The 26303-nt window shown below is 37.6% G+C and overlaps 1 protein-coding gene across 13 annotated transcripts in view; it reads left to right on the top strand.

The window, feature by feature from the left end:
- Nucleotides 1–26303, top strand: part of NCOA1 (nuclear receptor coactivator 1) — a 237818-nt gene that overhangs the window by 184560 nt on the left and 26955 nt on the right. For all 13 annotated transcript variants that reach the window (XM_032353140.1, XM_032353141.1, XM_032353142.1 and 10 more), the window contains 5 exons: nucleotides 787–2107; nucleotides 5186–5366; nucleotides 17191–17308; nucleotides 18759–18927; nucleotides 19957–20271. In XM_032353140.1, coding sequence (XP_032209031.1) covers nucleotides 787–2107; nucleotides 5186–5366; nucleotides 17191–17308; nucleotides 18759–18927; nucleotides 19957–20271 — 2104 coding nt within the window. The remainder of the gene's footprint in view (nucleotides 1–786; nucleotides 2108–5185; nucleotides 5367–17190; nucleotides 17309–18758; nucleotides 18928–19956; nucleotides 20272–26303) is intronic.

Here is a 26303-nt window from a genome sequence, read left to right as displayed (position 1 = left end):
AAAACCCTACATTTGCAACTATTTAAAATGTAGCATTAAACAAAAACAAAGACATTTCCCCTCACTTCATCTTTTCCTCATCTGATATATTTGCTTATTGGAACATGGTAATACCAGTCACAAATCTGTTGTCATAATTATGGATTTGAGTAAAGAGCTCGATGAAAATCTGAATTCAGTATTCTGTTTTTTTTTTCTAATTTTAGTTTAATTTATGCTTGTGAGTGGAATTAGCACAGTTCTTTTTTTCATATTGTGATTTCTCTTTCAAAACATCTGCTATGTCTGCATATCACCCTTTTTAATTTTTACATCAGTGACACAGTATTTTCCTTACCCAGTCTTCCTCTTTGGAGTTGAAATACTTAAAAGCTGTAACAAGGGAGTCATGAATAAAAGACTTGTAAACAGAGGTGTGGGAAGTTTCTCTTTCAACCAAAAAAATTACTGTAATGTTAAGTATTTGTACTAAATTTTGAAAAGTTTAGAAGTACATATATTGGATTTTTTCTAAGGCCAAGAAGGATTTCTTTCCCGTATAACTGAAACCATTATCCAATTTATGGGACCATGAGCACTGTTTCCTATTAAGCAGTGCTAATATTTCACAGTAGCACTAACAGTCCATTGTTTTTCCTTAATTTAAAGTCATACAGAAGCTCTTTACTTGATGGCTTGCAATATTAATGAGGTTAATGGTCTTGGCTTATAATATGCATCATAAAAATATTTTAATGGAAACCAGTGAAGATGTTTGAATAATAATGTCTTTTTCCCCCCCCCTAGGGAACACAGTGGTCTTTCTCCTCAAGATGACACTAATTCTGGAATATCAATTCCCCGAGTAAACCCCTCCGTCAATTCTAGTATCTCGCCAGCTCATGGTGTGGCCCGTTCGTCCACATTGCCACCATCCAGCAACAACATGGTATCCCCCAGAGTAAACCGCCAACAGAGCTCAGACCTCCATAGCAGCAGTCATAGTAATTCTAGCAACAGCCAAGGGAGTTTTGGATGCTCACCTGGAAATCAGATTGTAGCCAGTGTTGCCTTAAACCAGGGACAGGCCAGTTCCCAGAGCACTAACCCCTCTTTAAACCTCAATAATTCTCCTATGGAAGGTACAGGAATATCTCTCGCACAGTTCATGTCTCCGAGGAGACAGGTTAGTTCTGGAATGGCACCAAGGCCCAGGATGCCAAATAATTCGTTCCCTCCTAATATTCCAACATTAAGCTCCCCTGTTGGCATGACAGGTACTGCCTGTAATAATAGTAACCGATCCTATTCAAACATCCCAGTAACATCCTTACAGAGCATGAATGAAGGACCCAATAACTCCGTTGGCTTCTCTGCCAGTTCTCCAGTCCTCAGGCAGATGAGTTCACAGAATTCACCTAGCAGATTAAATATACAACCAGCAAAAGCTGAGTCCAAAGATAACAAAGAGATTGCATCCATTTTGAATGAAATGATTCAGTCTGACAACAGCTCCAGTGATGGCAAACCTCTGGATTCGGGGCTTCTGCATAACAATGACAGACTCTCAGATGGAGACAATAAATACTCCCAAACCAGTCACAAACTGGTGCAGCTTTTGACAACGACTGCAGAGCAGCAGTTACGCCATGCTGATATAGACACAAGTTGCAAAGAGGTCCTGTCCTGCTCAGGCTCTTCAAGCTCTGCCTCTGCTAACTCTTCAAGTGGTTCGTGCCCCTCCTCTCATAGCTCGCTGACAGAGAGGCACAAGATTTTGCACCGGCTCCTCCAGGAGGGTAGCCCCTCGGACATCACCACTCTGTCTGTTGAGCCTGATAAAAAGGACAGTGCATCGACTTCTGTGTCAGTGACTGGACAGGTACAAGGGAGCTCGAGTGTAAAACTAGAACTGGATGCGTCGAAGAAAAAGGAATCAAAAGACCATCAGCTCCTACGATACCTTTTAGATAAAGACGAGAAAGATTTACGATCAACTCCGAACCTGAGCCTGGATGATGTCAAGGTGAAAGTGGAAAAGAAAGAACAGATGGATCCTTGTAACACAAATCCAACCCCAATGACCAAACCGGCTCCTGAGGAAATTAAACTGGAGTCCCAGAGCCAGGTAGGTAATCCCTCACTGCATGATGAACATTCACAGTTATTTCTTCCTTTTCATGTATTTTATGCCAACCGTAAACCAGATTTGGATTCAGGCTATGTTTTGTCCTACCCTTCGGGCACGTGTTAAAAGGTTAGTATCATGGTTGAAGCATCAAGGGATGCCCTCAGACAAAGTGATTGAGAAATCACAGAGCGCCCTCTTTGCAACTTTGGAGGGCTGCAGTTTCAACGTGGCATTCTAAGCCAAGTGGAGATTTGCTTCTTTCTGTAAAATCAGTTCACGACTTTGGAGATTTTTAAACATACCTCTTCTGCCACCCTCCTCCCAACCCCACCTGTTGAGTCCAGCTCTCGGAAATAGGACCCAGAAATTTGTATTTTTACGAAGCTCCCCAGGGAACTCTGATGGGTAGCTAAGTTGGGGAACCTCTGATGTAAGTGAAATGGGACAGAAGTGTGAGGAGGTGGGCAGGACAGCCTAGTCTGGCTTTCTTTGCTATTTAGTTTCCCTTGAAGCAGTTTTCTAAGGCTGTTTCTCTTTGCATCTGATTCTAATTACCTTTAACCTTTATCAGAATAGGGACTTTGAGATTCTGGGACTTTGAGTATTCTGAAATAGAAGTAAACATAAATAAACCTTTGCATAACTTGTTACAGATTAGGAACCTCTGTGTTCAGGCTGAGGTGGGGGTGGGGTGAAATTAACAGACACCTTCATTTATTGAATAATTGCTCTGGACCGTGGAGGAATTTAAGAAAAAAAGAAATTATAGTCTCTCCCCGCTAGGAGCTTACAAATTATTTGGAAAGAATGTAGACAAGTATGAAATAGCTGAAAATGTAAGTACAAAGCAACTTGTCAATGAGTTGTGAAACAGGGTTCACACTTAGTGTGCGTTGGTCCTTCATTTCTTGAGCCAGCTTTATTTTCTGCCCTCCGGCATACTGCATTCTAGACACGTGGAAGTCCTTGCCATTCCTGGGATAAGCCATGTCTCTCCTAAGCATCTTCTGCCTTGCTCTCCTTTCTGTGTCTGCTGAACGTCTCATCCTTCACAAACCAGTTCAGACATCATCCCTCTAAAGCCTTCCCGACTGGTCCTCGTTAGACATTTCTTTCCTCTCTGCACTCCTAGTGCTCCATATTGTCTCTATGTACTATTTGTAATAACACTATTTTGGTTACTTCTGTATGTGTGTGAGCTTTGAGGATAAGGCTATCTCTCAAGTTTCTTGGTACAAGTAAACTAATACTATGTTTTTAAGCTGAAAAACAGCTTTGAATAATAACTACATTGAAACTCTCACTCTTTAAAATTCACTTAAGGGGCGCCTGGGTGGCTCAGTGGGTTAAGCCTCTGCCTTCGGCTCAGGTCATGATCTCAGGGTCCTGGGATTGAGCCCCACATCGGACGCTCTGCTCAGCGAGGAGCCTGCTTCCTCCTCTTTCTTTGCATGCCTCTCTGCCTACTTGTGATCTCTGTCTGTCAAATAAATAAATAAAATCTTAAAAAAATAAATAAAATAAAATAAAAATAAAATTAACTTAAAAAGTCACAGCTATATAAGATAATGCCATTGTGTGCAATCCTGGTACATCTGTTTTAGCTTACATGGACATACATTTCTACTGAGTTTATGCCTATGAGTGGAATTGCAAGATCGTAGGACATGTGTATGTTCATCTTGAGTTGGTAACACCGGTTTTCCTAGTGTGTACAAAGAATGCCCTCTAGTTGTTCCATGTTGTTGCTAATATTTGGTATTTCAGTCTTTTAATTTTAGCTATTCTGGGATCTGTGTAGTGATACTTAATAGTTTTAATTTACATTTCCCTAATAAATGTCTTTTTGATCATTTGGATATCTTCTTTTTTGAACTTAGTATTCTAGTGTCTTGCCCATTTTCCCAATACGTTGTCTTTTTCTTATTGACTTGTAAGAGTTTTTTTATGTATTTTGGATGAGTCCTTTATTGGTTATTTATTTACAGACATCTTCTCTAGGCTTTGCCTTGCCTTTTCTTTCTTTCAGTGGTACTTGTGATGAAGTGAAGTTCCTTATTGTAATTGTAATGTAGTCCAATTTGTCAGTTTTTTTCTTTAAGATTAGTACTTTTTTGCACACATATAACAAAAGATATGTTCAAAGATGTTCATAGTACCTTTGTTTATATTAGCCCCAAACTGGAAACACCCCCAAATCCAACACAGTAGAATGGATAAATATACTGTGGTATGTTCATACAGTGGGTTGCTATTTGAAAACAAATTAACTACTGCTACATGTGACAAGATTCAGAACTTCAGAATGCAATGCTAAGTGAAAGGAGTCAGACATTTAGAAATATATATATAAATATATTTTTTAAAAATATAGATATATATTTCTGTTTAGACAGTCTAGAAGCATAAATTTTAGTTCAATTAAATATGAAACCCAGGCAGGAAGATATTTTATGTTAATGAACAATCTCAAAGTAATCATTAGTAGAATAATGTTGTGAAATAAAAGCCAATTTTCTCCTATGCATAACCTCAGACAAATGTAGGGATATCCTATCTAGTCTAGAAGGTAGGTTTCTTATTTTGTTAAATCCTCAAGTAGAAAGTAACCTTCCTGGGATCTTTGAAGCTGATATACTGTTTATAAAAAAATTTCTTAAAGCTTTTTCAAATTATAAAGTTATATCAGTGTAAATTTATTTTTTATCCTATCCTAAAGTAAAATTTCAAAAGATTTTTTAAAATTTGACAAAGAAAATCACCCACGATCAGCATAGCACAATATTCTTGACACTACTTGCCAGTCTAATCTTTCTCCAATGCATAAATTTTATGCTAAAATATAGTAGACGGATGATATTGCGTATTATCTTATATCCTCCGGAATAGTAATAGCAAAAGCATTTAAACTGTTTTCCAGTAGCTCAGGTAATTTTACTGATCTTTAATTACTTCTTCTTTCTTCACTTTCTCATAGTCACACATAACTCATAGAGTATAAAGGAACAACTTTTTCTGCATTTATTCTAGTAAAGTATAGACTGTATTTCCTCTAACTTTGGTTTCTGTTCTTAGTTTACAGCTGACCTTGACCAGTTTGATCAGTTACTACCTACACTGGAGAAGGCAGCCCAGTTGCCAGGCTTATGCGAGCCCGAGAGGATGGATGGTGCGGTCACCAACGTAACCATCAAATCGGAGACCCTGCCAACTTCACTTCAGTCTACCACTGCCAGACCCACTTCCAGGCTGAATAGTATGTGTTGGAAGAAAACCTCATTTTAAATGTCTAATGATAATGTGCATTAGTGCTTTGTTTCTCAGCATTACTTCACAGATCATTTATTTGTTGAGAGTGAACTATTTTTGCATTAATGCCACCATAAATAATGTACAGTTACTTTTATACAGATGAACTTCACTCATCATGAATATCTTAAGTTATAGTATAACTTCCATCTTTTTTTTTTAAGATTTTGTTTATTTATTTATTTGACAGAGAGAGAGAGAGAGATCACAAATAGCCAGAGAGGCAGGCAGAGAGGGCGGGGGGGAGCTGGCTCCCTGCTGAGCAGAGAGCCCAATGAGGGGCTTGATCCCAGGACCCTGAGATCATGACCTGAGCCAAAGGCAAAGGCTTAACCCACTGAGCCACCCAGGTGCCCCAACTTCTATCTTTCTGTAATTAATGTTGAAGTAAAGAGTTGATGTTAAGGAGAGCAGTTTTGTGTGTTTTTACGCAAAACATTCCATGCAGGACTCTCAGAAATATAATATTAGTCATATTATATTACCCAAAGTGTCTCCTTTGAATGCTAGTCTGATGAATTGGAAAAAAGGGATTTTGTGCTAAAATCCTGTGGGAAAATGCTGCATAGCACATATACCATTCTCCTATTAAAATTCCATGGTGCATATTAAAGGTTTTAAAAAGTCCTATGTTAAAGGTATCCGCTTTGATTTCTGTAATCCTGCATTTACCATACTTTCTTCATTATGGAATTCCTTTTCTCAAGTCATGTTACCCCCACCGGAGCACCATTTAGGAGGACTGTGTCGAGATGGATCACTGCTGCTCTAGCCTAAAGAGACACTTTAAAGTGTAATACTTCATGAAGACTGGGCTGTCAGGTTTTTTTCATCTGCCAAATTTTTAAGTTGAAGATAATAATGGCAATTCCATTGTATAACCTTGAAGCCAAAGGAAACTAAGCAGCTCACTTTCAAAATTTGCCCATGTTCCCAATCTAAGTCTTGTCCCACTTCTGACAAGATCAGATGTGAGACTCATTTATTTCAGTCTTACTGCAGCTTTTAGCTGTCATGACACAATTCCTGCAAGTTTGCCAAGATTTCCAGGAAGCTGGAAAAAAAAGGTCTTGAGTCATTTGTGACAGTTTTGGAAGCAGTCTTTCAGCTGACCAGAGCACTAGGTGTGAGCAGGAACCCAGGTTCAAGTCTTACATTCTCTGTTTATTAACAGTGTTACTTTGGGCACATTACTTTCTGGAGCTTTATTCTTTTTATCTTCAAAAGGAGAATGAGATGAAATTACTCCAAAAGTCTCTTCTAATTGGAACTAGAATTCCAATTCTAGTTCCAACTAGAGGCTCCAGATTCTGGGATACCAGACAGAGTTGGGGAAACACGAAGGTATAGGGCTAACAGGCAAAAAAATAGAATCTGAATATCAAATGGTTTGATCCTGGATCCCCATCCAATATGGGAGCCTGGGGGATTTATCTCAGGAGAACCAAATGGCCAGAATGAAGATGTCTAGATATGAGTATGTACAGGAAGCTCCTTAAAGTGCAAAGGTCACCCTGCCATCTAATCATCTAACAGAAGTCTCCCAGAAGACACAAGCCTCACCCTCAGCTCTCACACTGAACAGACACAGAGATCACCAGGACATTGAGGGAAGTCTGCAACTTCAAAGAGTAAAAGAAACAAAAAGAGGGGCGCCTGGGTGGCTTAGTGGGTTAAGCCTCTGCCTTCGCCTCAGGTCATGATCTCAGGGTCCTGGGATCGAGTCCCACATCGGGCTCTCTGCTCAGCAGGGAGCCTGCTTCCCTCTCTCTCTCTCTCTCTCTCTCTGCCTGCCTCTCCATCTACTTGTGATCTCTCTCTGTCAAAAAAATAAATAAAATCTTTAAAAAAAAAAAAAGAAAGAAAAGAAACAAAAAGAGGTTGCAGTAAAGCTATATAACAAGTGCCTGGGTGGCTCAGTTGGTTAAGCGATGGCCTTCAGCTCGGGTCATGATCCTGGAGTCCCAGGATTGGGTCCCCGCATCAGGCTCCCTGCTTGGCAGGGAGTCTGCTTCTGCCTCTGACCCTTCCTCTTCCCATGCTCTCTCTCTCTCTTATTCTCTCAAATAAATAAAATCTTTAGGAAAAAAATTACACCTATTAAAAATAATAATAAACAACAAAAAACAAAATTTTTGAAAAGATATTTTATCCGTATGGGAAGAAAAAGGGGGGCAAAAAATAAGAAAAAAATTTTTTTTAATCTTTGGAAGCTAGATATTCAGCATTTTAAAATTTTAAGAGAAATCGTAGAAGAAAAAACTGAGGAAAACTTTCAGAAAGAACAAAAAGACCAAAAAAAAAAAAAAGAAAGAAAAGAAAAAGAAATAGAAAGTTGGGAAGAAGAATATTAAGATTGACCGAGGAGGGCCAATAATGATTGATAAGAATCAATCAAACAAGCAGTGAGAAGAGGAAAAAAAGGGAAGAGATGATGTTTTCAAACAAAAAAAATTGAGAATGTTCTAAAACCAAAGGACATAATTCTTCAGATTGCAGTGGCTGAACAGGTATCCAACACATAACATATGAAAAAGACCTATACCAAAACTTATCATGATGTAATTATGGAACATACCAGAGAGAAAGATTCGAAAAGCTTTCAGAGAAAAGAAGTGAATTGCATGCAATGAGTCATAATTACCCAAACTTGGAAGCTTTCAAGCCATGAAAAGACAGGGAGAAACTTTAAGTGCATATTGCTGAGTGAAAGAAGCCAATCTGAAAAGCCTATGTACTGTATGATTCCAACTATAAAGCATTCTGGAAAAGGCAAAACTATGGGGACAATAAAAAGATCAGTGATTGACAGGGATTTGTTGTTTGTGGTTACCAGGGGGAGGGATGAAGGGGTAGAGCATGAGGGATTTTTAGAGCAGTAAAATTGTTCTGTATGATACTGTAATGATGGGTACATGTTGTCATACATTTGTCAAAACCCGTAGAATGTACAACATGAAAAGTGAACCCTGTAAGCTATATGTTTTAGTTAATGAAAATGTGTCACTATTAGCTCTGGAATTCTAACAAATGTAGTACGTTAGTGCAGAATGCTAAGAATAGAAGAAACAGCCCAGTCTAAAAAAATAAGCAAAGGATTTTAAAAGACACCTCATAAATGAAGATTGAAAATAGCCAATAAGTGCATGAAAAGATGACCAATATCATTTAATCATCAAGGAAATGCATATTAAAACTATAATGCATTAAAATACCTCAGATTTTCAGAATTGACAGTAGCAAACCATGATGTCAAAGGTGTGAAGCACCTTGAACTTTGGCATTGCTTTTCAATATGTAGAAAATGGTAAAATTGTTCAGCAGTTTCTCATCAAATGAAACATATATTACCATGTGACCCAACAATCCATCTCATAGGTGTTTAACAACAGAGAAATGAAAGTATGTGCTCATCAAAAGAACTTGACCACAAATGTCCCTAAAGCTTTATTCATGATAGCCTCAAACTGGAAATAGTCTAAATGTCCATCAACAAAGAAATGGTACATTTATAAAATGAGATATTGCTCAGCAGTGAAAAGGAAGAAACTAGTGGTACATGGCATGAATTATTTTCAAAAACAAGCTGAGTGAGAAAAGTCTGGATCGTTGGTTGACAGTGTTGGGTTGAGACAGAGAAAATCAACAGCAAAGGAGCTTGAAGAACTTTTAGACATGACAGAAATACTCTATTTTCTTTATTGAGATGGAAGGTTATGGGTTCATATCTTTGTCAAAATTTATTAAACTGTACACTTAAAATGGGTGCATAATATTATATATAAATTTGGGACACTTGGGTGGCTCAGTGGGTTAGGCCTCTGCCTTCGGCTCAGGTCATGGTCTCAGGGTCCTGGGATTGAGCCCCGCATTGGGCTCTCTGCTCGGAGAGGAGCATTCTTCCCCCTCTCTCTCTGCCTGCCTCTCTGCCTGCTTGTGATCTCTCTCTCTCTCTCTCTCTCTGTCAAATAAATAAATAAAAATCTTTTTAAAAAAATGAAAAAATTATATATAAATTAGACCTCAGTCAAATTTATTTTAGAAATATCTGAGGTTAGAGTAATTTCTAACCTATAATTATACATAATTATATATATATATATATAATTAGAACTTTTAGACATGACTAATTGGATGGCTAATTATATATATATATATATATACACATATATATACATATATACATATATACATATATATATACATATATATATATATAATTAGCCATCCAAATTTCCAGTAGTTGTGAAGATGGAGAAAAACCATTTTCAGATCTAGAATGGCTCAGATATTTGTATGATATAGTCACCTTTTCTAGTGAAGGCCCTTAGGAAATGTACTTCAACAAAAGAGGGAGAAAACCAAAAAAGAGAAAGATATAAGGTCCAGGGGAAAGGATTTGAAAGGAAGTCCAGGAATGATAGCTGATCAGTAAGATTGGGGAACAACCAATACAGATTGGAATCTGAATCTTCTGGAAAGAAAGTTCTAGGGGAGAAATGAGATATATCTCTTTTGAGTTTATTGAAAAGATTACTGATAGGTTTATGTCAACAATGTTGAAGCATCTGAAAGATTCCCCTAGAAAATCAAGCAGATGAAAAAAATAAGACATTTGTTAATTCCAGATAAAGAAAGCATAGTACAAGAGAGGAGGTTTGAACATAGTGCACAATGTAATTTTGCAATGAGTAATATTTGCATAATCATAAGAAACTAAGTATTAACTTTTTATGTTATAAAAAAACCTGTGATATCTGTTAGGGAATTGGAGACATGGGAGGTGGTAGGTATGGGAGAATTAAGACCTCATCTATCACAATGGGAAGTCAGTAATCTGAAATTGAGACATCAAGGAATAGCAGCGTATGTGTATTTAGAAATAAATAGGCAAATGCCAAAAAAACACCAGCTATACAAGTTGAGAATGGCTGCCTCTGTTAAAACGGAAGTAACCAAAAGATTAGAAGAGTTAAGGCTTAAATCTGCTTTTATTCCTAAGGGACCTTTTGGCCTTGACTTTAAAAATTATGTACATATATTAACTTGATAAAAAGTAAACGTAATAAAAGAAGAAAGTGTTTTCTGGCTGCACAGGTCTGTGAAAACAGAGTGTTTTTCCTTCATAGTCTGTCCTGAGGCAAATAGCTCTTTCTTCTCTCTGAGATTTCCTCCCCTGAATATAGCTCCATGTATAAAGGTATATAAATAGGCCAGAATCTGTTAAACCTTGTGCTATAGTGTTGGCAAAGGCCAAAAGCATAGAAGGGGAAGATCCTGAGATAAAGGAGGGCGAGGATGATAGATGCAGACAGTATGGAATTCCATATAGATGAGGGCAAAAAAAATAAAATTTCAGGAGGTATAAGGCTAAGGAAATAAGTTGGGCAGAATAAAGGAAAAGAGCATAAAGGATTAGAGGAGGAAAAAGAATCTGGGGACAAAAATACGATAACCTATCCAGTAAAGAAGAGAGTAGCCTCTAATTCCCTGGCTCCTCTATCTAGCTTGCCATCACTACCTTTACCTAGAACCAGAGTCCATCGCCGGGTGGCTGATTCATATCTTAACCTTGTGCCCACCTGGGAAAATCAGACATCTTTCTTTAGTCTTCAGTCTTAAGCTGAACCATATCAAGTGCAAATGCCTAGAGTAGAACAGAGTTTAGTCACCATCCTATTTCACCACCTGAGGTACACCAATTAGAACTTCTGGGTCTTTCTGCCATGGCACTCATCTTTTCTCTTGCCTTTTCTTTTCCTTTTGCCCTTTTGCACTATATTTCAAGAGAATCTCTGGGCCACATTTTCCAGATCAAAACTGAATCTTTAGCCATATTCATTCTGCTTTTCAGTTCCATCTGTTGAGTTCTTTTAATTGTAGCTATCATGTTTCTAATATCTAGAAATTATTTTTCTTCTCATAGGAATCCATTACCTTCTATGGGTATGATAAACCTTGTAATCTGTGCGGCAGTAAATTTATTATACCTACTCTAGGCCTTGTCCATTTTCTGTAAGAATCCTTTTTTCCTCCAAAGTTACTTTCTTTGTTAAATTTGCTCTCTCTCTTTCCTACCATTGACTTTCCTTGTGTGTTTGGTGGATTTGTGCTGTCTGTCCATATACACTGACCAAGGCCCAGAATGAACAATCTTCACAGCTAGAGTGTGTCTTTAGCTAAAGTGAGAAACCCTTCTGCTCTGGCAGCAGATGTATGTTCTGATGTATAGAAGGCCTGTTTCTATGTTGCTGTTGTGAGAGAGTGGGGCTTGGTGGTGGGGAAATCCTCATCACAGCCTAAGCACACACTGGGAGATTCCCTGGGCAGAACTCCCACTTCACGTCATGCTCCTACTCCTTAATTCCCAGGGGCAGAAGCCAGAGTCCTCCGCTCTTGGGGCGGGGCTGGCTGCAGCTGTCCCTGGACCCGCTCCAGTGACCACTGAGCTTCGAGTTCTGGGCTTCTTTTGGGGAAACTCCCCTTCTTGGAGAATCTTCTTTTTGTCTTGTGGATTTTTTAGTTTTGTTGAAGTTTTACCATTGGTTTGTGCCTTTTGTTTCATCTTTCAGAAACTCTTCATCGTTTGAGTCAGCTTCCATAATACTTCTTTTGCCTTTCCTTCAGATGGAGATTTATTTTTCCCTTTTTATTTCTGTTGTTCTTTCAGAGGTTATTTAGAGGTAAAGTAAAATAGAAGGGATAAATCTGCCACATTGAGGCAGAAAATTCCCTTACATATGAGAAAATGAAGGACCAGAGAATGAAAAGAAAAAAAAATACACACAAAAATTTGCCTGAAGTTTTCCACTTAGTACGTGCAGAATCAGGATTTAAATCTCAGTCTGCCTAGTTTCAAAACATCCTGTTGATACGCATACCACACACCCATGTAGTGTGACCACGTGATTTAAATAATTTTTTTTAGAAATGTACCACCAGAGCCCATCAAGAGACAATAGGAGGGTGTTGTTGATCAAAATATGTATAGTGTACCTCTGTGGCAGTAGTACCTTCAAAACCTGTGCTGTCTTTTTGACAGTCTTCAAATCCTTATCCTCTGAGGGCGGATTTGACTTCTGATACTTTTCTACGGTTATTTGGAGTCAAATTTGTTGATCCAAAAAGAATAATGCTTCTTTTTTTAAATCCAGACCTAAATTAGATCTTAACTGTGAGAAGATATATTTTCTTGAGGGACCTGTATACTGTTCTAGATAGATCTAGAATTCCAAAAATATTTGAACTTTGAGAATATCACTGGAGTAGGTGAATGATCTTGTGAAGGGGATGATTTTATGTTTGGGGAACATACACACCCTGAGCTGATTATTTTTAAAATCTCAATCTCATTTATTTGTAGGCCATAAAATAGTTGCATAACTCTAAAAATAATGAGGTTCACATAAAGCATTTTCAGTACTTAAAAAATCCATTTTTTTATTTTTTTTTAATTTTTTTTTTAAGATTTTATTTATTTACTTGACAGACAGAGATCACAAGTAGGCAGAGAGGCAGGCAGAGAGAGAGGAGGAAGCAGGCTCCCTGCTGAGCAGAGAGCCTGATGGGGGCTCGATCCCAGGACCCTGGGATCATGACCTGAGCCAAAAGCAGAGGCTTTAACCCACTGAGCCACCCAGGCGCCCCAAAAAATCCATTTTAATTTCTCTTTTTTTTAGTGTGTTGTGCCTCTTGGTAGGTATCTTTTGCTACTATAGAGCTGTGATGATTACCTATATGTAGAGATAACTTATCACATATGAAAGTATATCTGAAATAAAAGTTCTAAATAGAATTGCTTGGTCAAAGGATAGATGGATTTTGCCAAATGGCCTTCTTAGATATAGTGCCACTTTACACTCAAATGGATAATGTTCTTCTACACATCCTTTCTAAGACATTGAATTATATTCTTTCTTATCTTTGCCAACCTGATGGTTTGGGTTTTTTAAGTTTTAATCTGTGAGGTGTTTTTTTTTTTTTTTTTAATTAGGTAGATCATTTTTCAGTGATTGCATGTGACCCGTTCATATTCTCTAACCATTTATCTGTTGGGTTTTCCTTTTGTGTCTTGTGATTTATAGGAGGTTTTTTTTTTCATTCAATAAGTTCATTCTTTGTCTATATCATGTTTAGAAAAATAAAACACTCTAACTGCTGTGCATTGCATTTGCATTTGCATTTGCATACAGCCAAATGTAACACAAAACTGAGCCAGAAACCTCTTAACCAACACCTGAAGAAAGTAGCTGAACATAGAATCCCTAGGTAGTGAATTGTCTGTTAGTGGAGTAGAATGTGCAAAAGCCACTCTAATGGTTAGACAGTGCTTTCTACTGTGTGTAGAAATGGTTGGATTTTTTAGTAATGTGACTTTGTTTTGGCTAATGGAGATATAAAGTTTTCCTTTTAGCCAGATTTTTAAAAAGACTTATTTATTTATTTGAGAGAGAGAGCGCGTGCACAGGGGAGGGGCAGAGGAGAGGGAGAGAGAATCTCAAGCAGACTCCGTGCTGAATGCAGAGCCCACAGGGGCTCCATCTCACGACCCTGAGATCATCATGACCTGCGCCGGAATCTAGATGACAGCTGTGCCACCCAGGAGCCCCTAAGCAGATTTTAAATGGAGAAAATACAACGTTGAGCCCTTTGCAAAGATGATAAGAAACATTAATAGCTTGATTAGGGATCCCTAAGCGCTGTTTTCTACTCACTTCAGCTTCCCTTCTCCATCACAGGGACTGGGAGAGACATCAGTGCTTCCCTTTACAAATTATCATGCCTGTCTTGTGTTGCATATATACATACTTAATTTTGAGATAGGGCACAAACATGGCCAAATATCGTCGGTTTATTCCCCTAAGAGAAGATAATGTGTATTTCTTAGAACATTCCAATAAATCCTTGAATTTTTTGTAGAAATAAATTTCTAAAAGAAATCCTAAAAGGCTGGCCTGACTTTTAGAATAAAAACTAACTTCTCTGGGGGCACCTGGGTGGCTCAGTCATTAAATGTGCATCTTGGGCTTGGGTCAGAGCCCCGCATCTGGCTCCCTACTCGACAGGAAACCTTCTTCTCCCTCTCCAACCTTCCTCTGCTTATGTTTCCTCTACCGCTATGTCTCTCTCCATCAAATAAATAAATAAAATCTTTTTTAAAAATAGAATAAAAACTAACTTCTTTTTGTCCAATTTTGTCCAACTTATTTTCTTAATATTTTCCCCTAGTAAAATGAGATACTGTATCCTGTTACGGAGTCAAATAAGATACCATATAGTCAGTATTAATGGTAGACAGCCTTATAAATTTGCTTTAACTCTTAAATATAATTAATTTTGACTAGGTTAGATTTCTGAAATAGAATAGGACTAAAGAATTAATGTTTGGAGTAGAGCAATGGGTCAACTTCTTTGACCAACTTCCTGTTTTAAATAATGATAGGAATTAAGTGATTATTTTCCCATCATCATTTGTGGTTAGTGTTGTTTGTTGGGTTTTGTTTGCTCTGTTTTGGGAATCCTACAGAGTTTGATTTTTCTATCATTTGTCACGACAGAGAAGACAAATTTAACCAAAAGCTCTAATTATTTGGATTTAGAAATGAATGTGTTTACTTAGAATCCTATACTTCACTCATAATAAATATTGAGGATATTTCACATAAAAGTGAGCCTAACATGTTTTCTGTAGTTAATAATGATCAATATCTACCACTAAACACGTTTTTTCTCAGGCATTCCTAAATCTACTTATTCTCCATTCATTAGAAAGAAAACATAACTCCAAGGTGGGGCATCTGGGTGGCTGAGTCAGTTAAATGTCCTACTCTTGGTTTCAGCTCAGGTCATGATCTCAGAGGCATGGGATCAAGCCCCATGTCAGGTTCTGTGGTGGGTACAGAACCTGCTTAAGATTCTCTCTCTTTCCCTTTCCTTCTCTGCCCTCTGTGCTCACTTGCACGCTCGCTCTCTCTCTCTCTCTTAAATAAATAAATAAATAAATAAATAAATAAATAAAACAAAATTCCAAGCCATTTTTAGTTGTTCTTTAAAAAATTACATTAGGGTGCACCTGGGTGGCTCAGTGGGTTAAAGCCTCTGCTTTCGGCTCCGGTCATGATCCCAGGGTCCTGGGATCGAGCCCCACATCGGGCTCTCTGCTCAGCAGGGAGCCTGCTTCCCCCCTCCCTCTGCCTGCCTCTCTGCCTACTTGTGATCTCTGTCTGTCAAATAAATAAATAAAATATTTTTTAAAAAAATTACATTAGTTTGCGAGGATTGCCATTATAAATACCACAGACCAGGTAGTTTAATCAACAGAAATTCATTTTCTCATAGTTCTGGAAGCTAGAAGTCCAAGCTGAAGGGGTTGGCAGGTTTGGTTTCTTCTGAAGCCTCTCACGGTCTTGTGGATGTCCACCTCCTTACTGTGGCATCATGGTCATCCCTTTGTCTGTGTTGTCTGTGTCCTAATCCCCTGTTCTTATAAGAACACCAGTCCTGTTGAATCAGAGCGCACCTTAATGGCCCTATTTTAACTTAATCACATCTCTGAACACCCTGTCTCCAAATACAGTCCCATTCTGTGCTACTCAGAGTTAGAGCTTTAACATATGAATTTTGGGGGAATACATTTCAGCCCATAACAATAATTAATTAATATATATCCATTTTCAGAAATTACAGATAACCATTATAAGCATTAAAAAAGGTCAAAGTCAAAAAAAAAGAAAAGTCATCCTTAATCTTATAATCAAAAAGCAACCAAAGATATACATACCCTTTCATAACTTTTTCCTACTAATACACACAAAATAATTTATAAAACTAGAATTATTCTGAACATAATATCTTGGCTTATGGATTTTTTTCTTTTTCATTTAATGGCACATTATAAATATCTATACCATGGTTCCTTAATCAGTCCCTACATTTCTGGAATTTAGGTTATTCACAATTTTTTCTAGTCTAAAGAGTATAGAAATAATCGGGCTTCCCAAAAAAATGCCTAAACAAAAACCTTCTAGAATGCATATAGTATTTTCTTCCATTATAAAACATAACTAAATCTGTCTCTTCATTTGTCATCATCATAAGCATGGGTTTTTACACTGTTATATAGCCAGGTTCTCAGTTAACAGTTGCAAAGCTTTGTCCATTTTCAGAATGGCCCCAGACTGCTGTGCCCTTTAGTTTCTGTTCCTGCCTGATACAGAACAAAAGAATTTTATCTTGTATATGCTGCTCTCGTGTCATGATAACATCTCTATCCCCACCTGTAGCAGATCCTAATGTCCTCTAGACTGAAAAAGCAGTAGCCAAAATTGTTATAATTATCTTTAAAAAGAAATAATTTCGGGAGGCGCCTGGCTGGCTCCGTTGGTGGAACATGCACCGCTTGATCTCAGGGTTATGAGTTCAAACCTCACATTGGGTATAGAGATTACTTAAAAATAAGATCTAAAACATAAAATTTTTTTTAAAAATTCTCACAGAGTTCTGAGTGAGTCTCCCTATGATAACATCAACTTATGTGCGAACTTTTTTTTACATCAGATTTTCTTTGGTTCAGAGAACTTTTTCTTACTTTCTCACTGGTTATTATGTGGCCACATTCTAGACAGTTTAAGTTTCTGAAAAAGGGGCCAGTGTACCACTGAAATAATATTTTATAAGGGATATCTCATTCTTCCATACAATATATTGTTTCTGAAAAATACTGTTTATGTATTTTTGTGATACTGACTTCTTACCTTTTCTTCTGTAATCAGGGTTACCAGAGCTGGAATTGGAAGCAATTGATAACCAGTTTGGACAGCCAGGAACAGGTGACCAGATTCCATGGGCAAATAATACAGTGACTCCTGTAAATCAGAATAAGCCAGACGAGTGAGTAATACATTTCCTACCTTATAAAATATCAGATACCAACTTCTACAACAAAGAACTATTTCCCAGACTGGATTCCAGTCTTCATTTTATTTTGTGAGATAGTAGTAGAAGTAAATGTTTAACAAAAGAAAGGGGGATAGATGGGTGCCTGGGTGGCGCAGTTGGTTAAGCAACTGCCTTCAGCTTAGGTCCTGATCCCGGAGTCCTGGGATTGAGTCCCGCATCAGGCTCCCAGCTTCACAGGTAGTCTGCTTCTCCCTCTGACCCTCTCCCCTCTCATGCTCTCTCTTTCTCAAATAAATAAATAAAATCTTTTTTTAAAAAAAAGAGGGGGGTATAGAGGAAGACCCCACGTTAAACAGATTTATTTACTGTGTGACTGCAAGGCTAGTATGTATTGTAATTACTGAAAGATTGATATAGTATCCAGCAGTTGTTTTCTTTTCATCTCTTGATTTGCTTTGATTGATTACTGTAAAATTTCTGAGATCTGTAGATGAATTGAGCTCAGTGTAACAGTTATTATAAAAGCTTTTGAGCTTTTAGTTGTATAATTATTTTGTCCGGTGTTTCTCTTTGGAGCAAGATGATATTAAGAAAGGAAAGTACTTTTTGCATCTACTCGGTGTCCCATCTTGATTAGAATTTAATTTCTTAATTGACATGAGTAGCTCCATTCCAAAACATTAGAGTACATCTCATGCATAGCAACCAAAGGGTGACTAGACAGTGTTGAGTGTGGTTTAGAGCTTTAACTATGAACTGTATTCCCATTTACCTTCCCCAGAGAGGATTCCTTATAATTATGTTTGTACTATTAGTATTATTTTCCATATATTTCTGAGTTTTTTGCATCTGTTGGTATCAGGAGGATTAGACTGTGTATTTCCTCCATGTAATCAACAGGTTTTTTTGTTGCTTAACACTGAGAATGTTTCATTTTCCTAGTTTGATTTCTTTTGTAAATGGTAATCATGTTATTTTATGATTAAATCAATATAATTTGATCGTCTTTGAAACTTAAGTATAAATAGAATAAATCTTACTGTAGACTAGATGATTTTTTTCCCTGAGATTTTTATTGATTTTTATTTTTGACTTTCATGAAGAATTCTTTTCCCTTTCTTAACTATGTTTAGTTAATTTTTCAAGCTATTTCTATAAGCAAAGAGCAAGAATATGGAAGCAAATTTCAGTGACTGACAAAACAGTGAGAATATATTCAAGCTTCATACAGAACATTTATAAATTTCTACACATAAGTATAGAACATTTCATTGTGTGATAATTGGTTGAAAAAGCATCTCCACAGAATTTTCTAGAACAAGATTTGCATGTTTGTGTGTATCTCATACATATATATGTATATATCTATGTTTATGTTATTGAGATTGAATACTTATTTGCTATATGAGTCTTAAACTCTTTTATCTTTTGATTCTATTAGCCAGTGTATTAGTTCACAATTAGATGAGCTGCTCTGTCCACCAACAACAGTAGAAGGAAGAAATGATGAGAAGGCTCTTCTTGAACAGCTCGTGTCCTTCCTCAGCGGCAAAGATGAAACTGAGCTAGCTGAACTAGATAGAGCTCTGGGAATTGACAAACTCGTCCAGGTATTCATTAAAACTGGCATTATTTAAACAATACAATCCTGAGAAGCTAGAAAATTATTTTTAAGCAAGATTTGTCAATATTGGTCTCACTGTGTTTAAGTAGTTTTTATAACTTATTCTTGTGAAAGTTATCAAAATATAGCTAAATAATGAGGTTTTTAAAACAAAAAAAGTCATAATAATTAGAAATAGTTAGAATCAGAAAGTCTTAGCCTTTCACTATGGACCAGAATCTTAGAGGCTTCCCCTAGAAGAGAATCCATATTTATATAATGACTTCTTATCCTAGGACTTAATTTATCCTTTATTCTTGCTAGACATCAACCTGTACATCCCATGATAGTCCACCTTTGGGCATTTTTCACATGGTGAGGTTGAAAAATCAACTTAGTGCTTCATGACCAACATTTTTAAAGTAGTAGAATATAAGAAAAAGGGGAAGTTGTATTTCATACACATGTGTGCACGTGCACACACACACACACACACAAGCATACCAGGTCATAATTTAAATTATATTTTTTACAATGAATAATAGTTATCAGTTTTAAAAGCCATAGCTATGGCATTCTTTTAGGCCAGCTATGAATTTTTTTTTTCAACTAAGAGGAAAGAAAGCATGAATTCTCTATTTGGGATAGAAAAATGCCTAACTTAATCCCTCCTATAATAATACTTCTCATGGTAAGCTACTAAATGTAATGTTTGTTGACTCTTAGGCTTTGCAGTGTGGTTCTTTTCAAACCTTTTGGCTTCATTCCATTGATTTTAGCCTGTGTTTTAACCATGTTTTTGTCTCTTTTTTGAGATTTTTAAACATCTCAGTTGATCTGTTATTCCATTTCAGAAGGAAATTTCATAAGTGATTCCCTTAGATAGCAAACTCCTAGAGACCTTCATGAATTCAGCATAATATTTTATAATAAAACTTTCTAGAGATAATGTATTCTCAGATCCAAGATTATATAGAGAAACATGTCATATAGGCAGTAATTTATTTGTGAAATGTTCTGGCTTATTTTCCAACAGGGAGGTGGATTAGATGTATTATCAGAGAGATTTCCACCACAACAAGCAACACCACCTTTGATGATGGAAGAAAGACCCAACCTTTATTCCCAGCCTTATTCATCTCCTTCACCTACTGCCAATCTCTCTACCCCTTTCCAAGGCATGGTCAGGCAAAAACCTTCGCTGGGGACTATGCCTGTCCAAGTGACGCCTCCCCGAGGCGCCTTCTCACCCGGCATGGGCATGCAGCCCCGGCAGCCGCTGAACAGACCTCCGGCCGCGCCCAACCAGCTGCGGCTCCAGCTTCAGCAGCGCTTGCAGGGCCAACAGCAGGTGAGTCGTCCGGGTCTGCAGGGAGCACTCTGAGAAGGCTTCTGCTAACTCGTGCTGCATTGACACCGCCCTCGGGCTAGAATAAAGGTATCAGGTCGAAGTGTTCCCACAACCTTTGTGAAAAACTCAAAACACCATCCTTGGTCGGCAAGGATAAGGTAAAGGAGACTTCTTTCAGTTAAAGACAGCTGGCTCATAACAAAGTACTCTTGAAACTCACTATTTAAAAGCAATTTGCTTCTGTTTTTTGTGGTAAGAAATGTTTAGGATGAACATCATATATTATTAAATTAATAAAGAGAAATATGTAGCTTAATTTATAAAGTAGAGCATCAAGAGATACTGTTATGATTATTGAAACAGAAAATGAAGTTTATGTTGTTTGAAGTTGGAGTGATTGAAGCTTACTGATGTTATTGCATTAGGAGAATGGAGGAAAGGATAATTTGGGGATCCTGGGGAGCTGGGTGCGTTCAGTCTTCTCTCTCCTTACAGGTGATGAGTGGGTATAGTGCCATAAATATTTAAGATTGTCTAAGCAGCAAATACAGAGATAAGTAAGCATCAAGAACCAAAAAAGCAAATAGTTAAAAGTATTGTCTCCAGGGCAGGGGGTGTGCCTGGGTGGCTCAGTCAGTTAAGTATCCTACTCTTAATCTCAGCTCAGGTCTTGATCTCACGGTCATGAGTTCAAACCCTGTGTTGGGCTGCATACTGGGTGTGGAACCCACTTAAAAAAAAAAAAAAGTATTGTCTTTGAGAAGCAGGACCAGGGCTATAGATTGTTGCTTTTTCTTCTTAACCTTTTTGTATTTTCTTAATCATCTGTGTATATTGCTTTGGATTTTCTTTAAAGTATTTATTTATTTACTTACTTACTTGACAGAGAGAGATCACAAGTAGGCAGAGAGGCAGGCAGAGAGAGGGGGGAAGCAAGCTCTTACCACTGATCAGAGAGCCCAGGGCTCAATCCCAGGACCCTTAGGTCACGACCTGAGCCAAAGACAGAGGCCCGACCCACTGAGCCACCCAGGTGCCCTCTTTAAAGTATTTAATGCAATTTCCTAGAGTGTTACAAATTCAGGAAAGAAGAGAAATAAGGAACTAAATTATATTAGAAAGGCAATATTTTATAATGTTATAAGATCTCTAATTTCAAGTCCTAGTTCTAACTTAGGTGGCTTGACAAATTATTTACCCTTTTAAAGCCTCTGATTTCTGATTATATCCATAAAAGAAATACAGTAAATAATTTGTCTACCTCGTAGGTGGTCTGTGGATTGAATGAGTGAGATAGTAAATATAATAAAGATCTTAGCACAGTGTCAGTAAGATGAGATGGCCTGTATAATAAATGCTAATACATTGGACTGTCTTTGAGGAGAAAAAATTATATTCCTTAATCTCATACCATACATAAAAATAAATTATAGGTATTTTAATGATCTAAATGTGAATATGAGAAGATTTATGTGGCCCCTAAAAGGCATAAGGGAAAAGTTTGATGTTTGCGTTAAAATTTAAAACTTATAAGATAAAAGACACCATAAACAAGGTTAAATGTAGGCTCAGGGAAGATATTTTCAACACTGTATAAGTGACAAAGAATTAGTGTCCAGAATACATCAGATTCATAACATGGTGTTCATGATATACTCATTTCGCTAGACTAATACCATCTCTTTACTCGCTTTTCATGTTCTCTCATTCCCCCTTCCCTCTAGCCAAACACAGGAGATATAAAGCATCTCATAGGAATTTAGGACAGTGCCTGATGATCTGAAAAAAGAAAGGTACAAACTCAGGACTACATCATAGTTTCTTTCTTTTAATGGATTTTTAAGATCAGTTTAAAAACATATTTCTTGACTATAAGTATATCTCATTGACGGGAATGTGGTACACAAGGAGTAAAAAGAGTCTACAATTTTACATTTGATTATACAGTTTTGAATAATCCCCAGTTGGGGGAGAGGGGAAGGAAAAACACCCTAGGAAACTAGTAGAGATTCATTGGCTGAAACTTTTAAGGAACAGCAAAAATGAAGGAGGGAGCTAATGATTAGGAATACAAAGTTGTAATGAAGCCTTTAGATATAGTGTCTGCTCACATGTCAAATAAGCCAAGTCTCAAGAAATATATCCATGATAACAATAAAGAATTCCTAAAGTTCTATTTTGAGAAAAGGATAACAGCAAAAATGGGTAGACCTGCTGCTTGTAGAAAATTATGTAAGATTGGCTCATAAAAGATGTAATTATTCTGTTCTAGTTTTCTATTCTTCTTCTCCAGCCAGGGTCTTCATACCCTCAAGAAAAGAATACTGTGAAAAGGGAGTAACATTGGAGACACATAAAGAAATGTGATATACTTAGCCATCTCAAACAAGTCAAGTCCACATGTGTTATGTGTTAGAGTATTGGAGAAAATGTATGGATCTGGTAGAAGAACCACTATTGATTATTTTTTATATATTAGAGAAAATAGAAGTGACCAGAAAGATCAAAGGGCTGAAAGTAGAGGGAAGCTAATTTCATCTCTAGAATTCTGGCCATGAAAACTGCCTGATAGAAGAATGCGGCTGCTGCTTTTTTTTTAAAGAGCTAATTTATTTATTTGACAGAGATCACAAGTAGGCAGAGAGGCAGGTGGGGGGGGGGGGGGAACAGGCTCCCTGCTGACCAGAAAGCCAGATGTGGGGCTCGATCCCAGAACCCTGGGATCATGACCTGAGCCGAGGGCAGAGGCTTAACCCACTGAGCCACCCGGGCACCCCAAGAAGAGCTTCTTCAAAAGAAACCCCCTATTGGGGCACCTGGGTGGCTCAGTCAGTTAAGCGTTGGATCTTGGTTTGGCTCAGGTCATGATCTTGCGGTCATGGGATCAAGCCCTGCTGGGGCTCTGCACTCAGCACAAAGTTTGCTTCACATTCTCTCACCCTCTCTCTCCACGCATGTTCCTTCTCTAATAAATAAATAAATAAATAAATCTTAAAAAATAAAAAACCCTTGTCAAGAATTTACATGTGGCTAAATCAGGGTTTTCATTCTTGGCACTGTTGACATTTTAGGGCAGATAATTCTAGTTTTGGGGGCTTTCCTGTTCATTTAAGAATGTCTAACAGCAGGGCGCCTGGGTGGCTCAGTGGGTTAAGCCGCTGCCTTCCGCTCAGGTCATGATCTCAGGGTCCTGGGATCGAGTCCCGCATCGGGCTCTCTGCTCAGCAGGGAGCCTGCTTCCTCCTCTCTCTCTCTGCCTGCCTCTCTGCCTACTTGTAATCTCTCTCTCTGTCAAATAAATAAATAAAAATCTTTAAAAAAAAAAAAAAAAGAAACACAGACTTTTTTTAAAAAAAAAAAGAATGTCTAACAGCAAAAAAAATAAAAAATAAAATAAATAAATAAATAAAAAAGAATGTCTAACAGCATCCCTGACCTTCACCTTAGATGCCAATAGCAACCTTTCCCCAAGTTGTGTAGCTAAAAGTGTCTTCAGACATTGCTAAATTTCTCTTTGTGGGGCAGAATTATCCCTGTTTGAGACCCTCTAGGCTAGATAATCATCTTTTAGGTTTCCTATAGAAGGATTTCTTGATAAGGCATTGAAAAAAAGAAATCCATTCAGACAGACAAAATGTCAGCCAGCCTGAACTCTGAATGTGTGTGTGTAGGGGTGTGGGAGGTGTGTGTGTGTGTGTGTGTGTGTGTGTGTGTGTGTGTGTGTTTTGCGTGTAGGCTGAGTTTGTACTGTTCCACTGGCCGCAAACTCCACATTTCCTTTTATAATACAAGCCTTTTCACCTGGCCTTTATAGACTTCTGAATTTATGTCCCAAGCTCTGAGGACTCCTGACCTCTCTCCTCCCACCAGCCAAAAGTCGAGATTTCCGAGGAGTTAAAGGATATGGTGATCATTTTGGGAAGACTTCCTAGAAAGAATAGAACTTGACCTGCTTACTAGATAATGAGTAGCATTTTAGTAATCAGAGGGAAGAGGAAGGTCAGAGTGAAACAACTGTATACAGCATTAGGTTGTATGTAGAGAGAGGGGAGGGGCAGAAATAAATAAATTTCTCTTTAACAGAATGTGCTTTAGAATAATTTCTTCCTCTGCTAAAAATAGACTATTTATTTTCTAAGGTTGTAATTTATTTCCTCGTTGAAATTTTCTCGTTTTTACTACTTCTCAAGCATCTTTCCTCCCTCCCCACCCATTTCATGCTCTCATTATCTCACAATTCAAAGAATATATAAAGCTGTAAGTTTGGAAACCCAACTCCCACTCCCCTGGCAGTGTTACCTCTCTTCATTGCTAAGATTAATGTATTTCCCCCTATCCTCATGGCCTTGTCTTCTGTTTCCAGAGTTGCCGTACTTTCTGCCTTAAGTTAACTCAACCATCCTTCTTGCCACCTCGCATTCTCATCTTTCAAGGTCCTATTGCGCACTCAAGCTCTTGGTCCCGGCCTTCCTCCTCTCCTCTAAGCTTGAGCGCCTTGTAGGTGTCTCTGGGTATGCAAGTGTTGCACTTATAGGTGGCACCCTTCTGTATTGGCCTCTGCCACTCAACAGAATTCCCAGAGGACAGAGATTTGCTCACCGCTGTAGCCTTCAAACTTTATATATTATCTTGCATACACTTAATTTTTTTGCTAAATCTTTGTAAAATTAATGGTTTATTTAAACTTATGTCTGGGGTCTGTAGAATTTAAAGAAGTATGTAGAGTTTTGTACTTAAGAATCCCTTTGACTTTTATCTTTTTTTTTTTTTTTAAGATTTTATTTATTTGAGAGATAGAGAGAGAGGGTATGTGAGCAGGAGTAGGGGGAGGAGCAGAGGGTCCATCCCAGTACCCTGGGATCCGGAGTGGAACCGAACCAGTCCTCTGGTATTGCTCAGGTGTCCCCAGTCTGTAGGGTTTGTGTTCCAGGCCTTAACCAACTGAGCCATCTAGGCACCCCAAGAGTCCCTTTGACTTTTAAAACCATAATGTTCGTATCTTTAATTTTTAAACGATTCTGAATGTTCTATCCTATTCCATAAAAGCCTGGAAGCTTTAATTTTTACATTTATATTAAATGAGCTTTTCCCCCAAACATTTTGTTTTCTGTTCTAATGGGAATCAAAAAAATTAATGAAACCAGAATTAAGAATTGAGCTGTTTGGAGATGGGAGATTTAATCACTGTTCACAGCAATTTGGATTCTCTTATAAAATCTCCAGTCTTTCTAGTTTGCATCTCATATATTAAAATATATTAAATGTATTAAAATATTAAATATATTAAAATATGAGTGTTAATATCTTTATTAGTAATTTATGTTATAAAGCATCATATACACACAAAATAGTATTGATACTTATATTATCCCTCTGAAGAGTTTATTCACCTCAAATGATTGAGCAAGAAATTCTTTAAGCTATAGATTGTTTATCAGGAAATATCAATTCCCAGGGTGCTTGTTTTGTTACCTGATGAAGTTAAGGCATGCCTATGACCTGGAATTCTAAGCCTGATACGACAGCATCTTCCAAACTAGTGTTCCATACAAAATTATTCTAGGAGATAAATGTTAATGGCAGATTCACAGTGTGCTTTGGCCAGTTAAAGGCTCATAGAATTACTGCAGTAAAGAAATCTGTTTCACCTTGTGTAACCCATCATTTCCAATACTTAATACAGCACAGCATGCTATTTTCCTGGCACATCTATTAATATCTGCAGAACAGTGTTCTTTAGAACACCAATTTGGGAAATGCTGGTCTAAAGTAATTACTTCTTCTAGTTAAATAAATAGTCTATTTTCTCAAACCATTTGTTTCTTACATAATTCTCCCCAGCGATGAAATCACGTTGGATTTCCCCAAATATGTACCCATCTGACCGTCAGCCTCCAAGTGAGAAAGAAGTACCTCAACTTTTCCATTAATCTTCTAGACTTTTGTAAAATGTGCCCTATTATATACTTACTTTTATACTGTAGTTTAAGATGTAGGGCTGATACTTCTTTTCTCTCCATTATTGTACTTAT

Source organism: Mustela erminea, chromosome 7 (assembly GCF_009829155.1).
Source record: "Mustela erminea isolate mMusErm1 chromosome 7, mMusErm1.Pri, whole genome shotgun sequence".
In the NCBI taxonomy this organism is placed as follows: Eukaryota; Metazoa; Chordata; class Mammalia; order Carnivora; family Mustelidae; genus Mustela; species Mustela erminea.
Note: the sequence above shows the minus strand (reverse complement) of the source record. Positions and strands in the feature narration are given on the sequence as shown.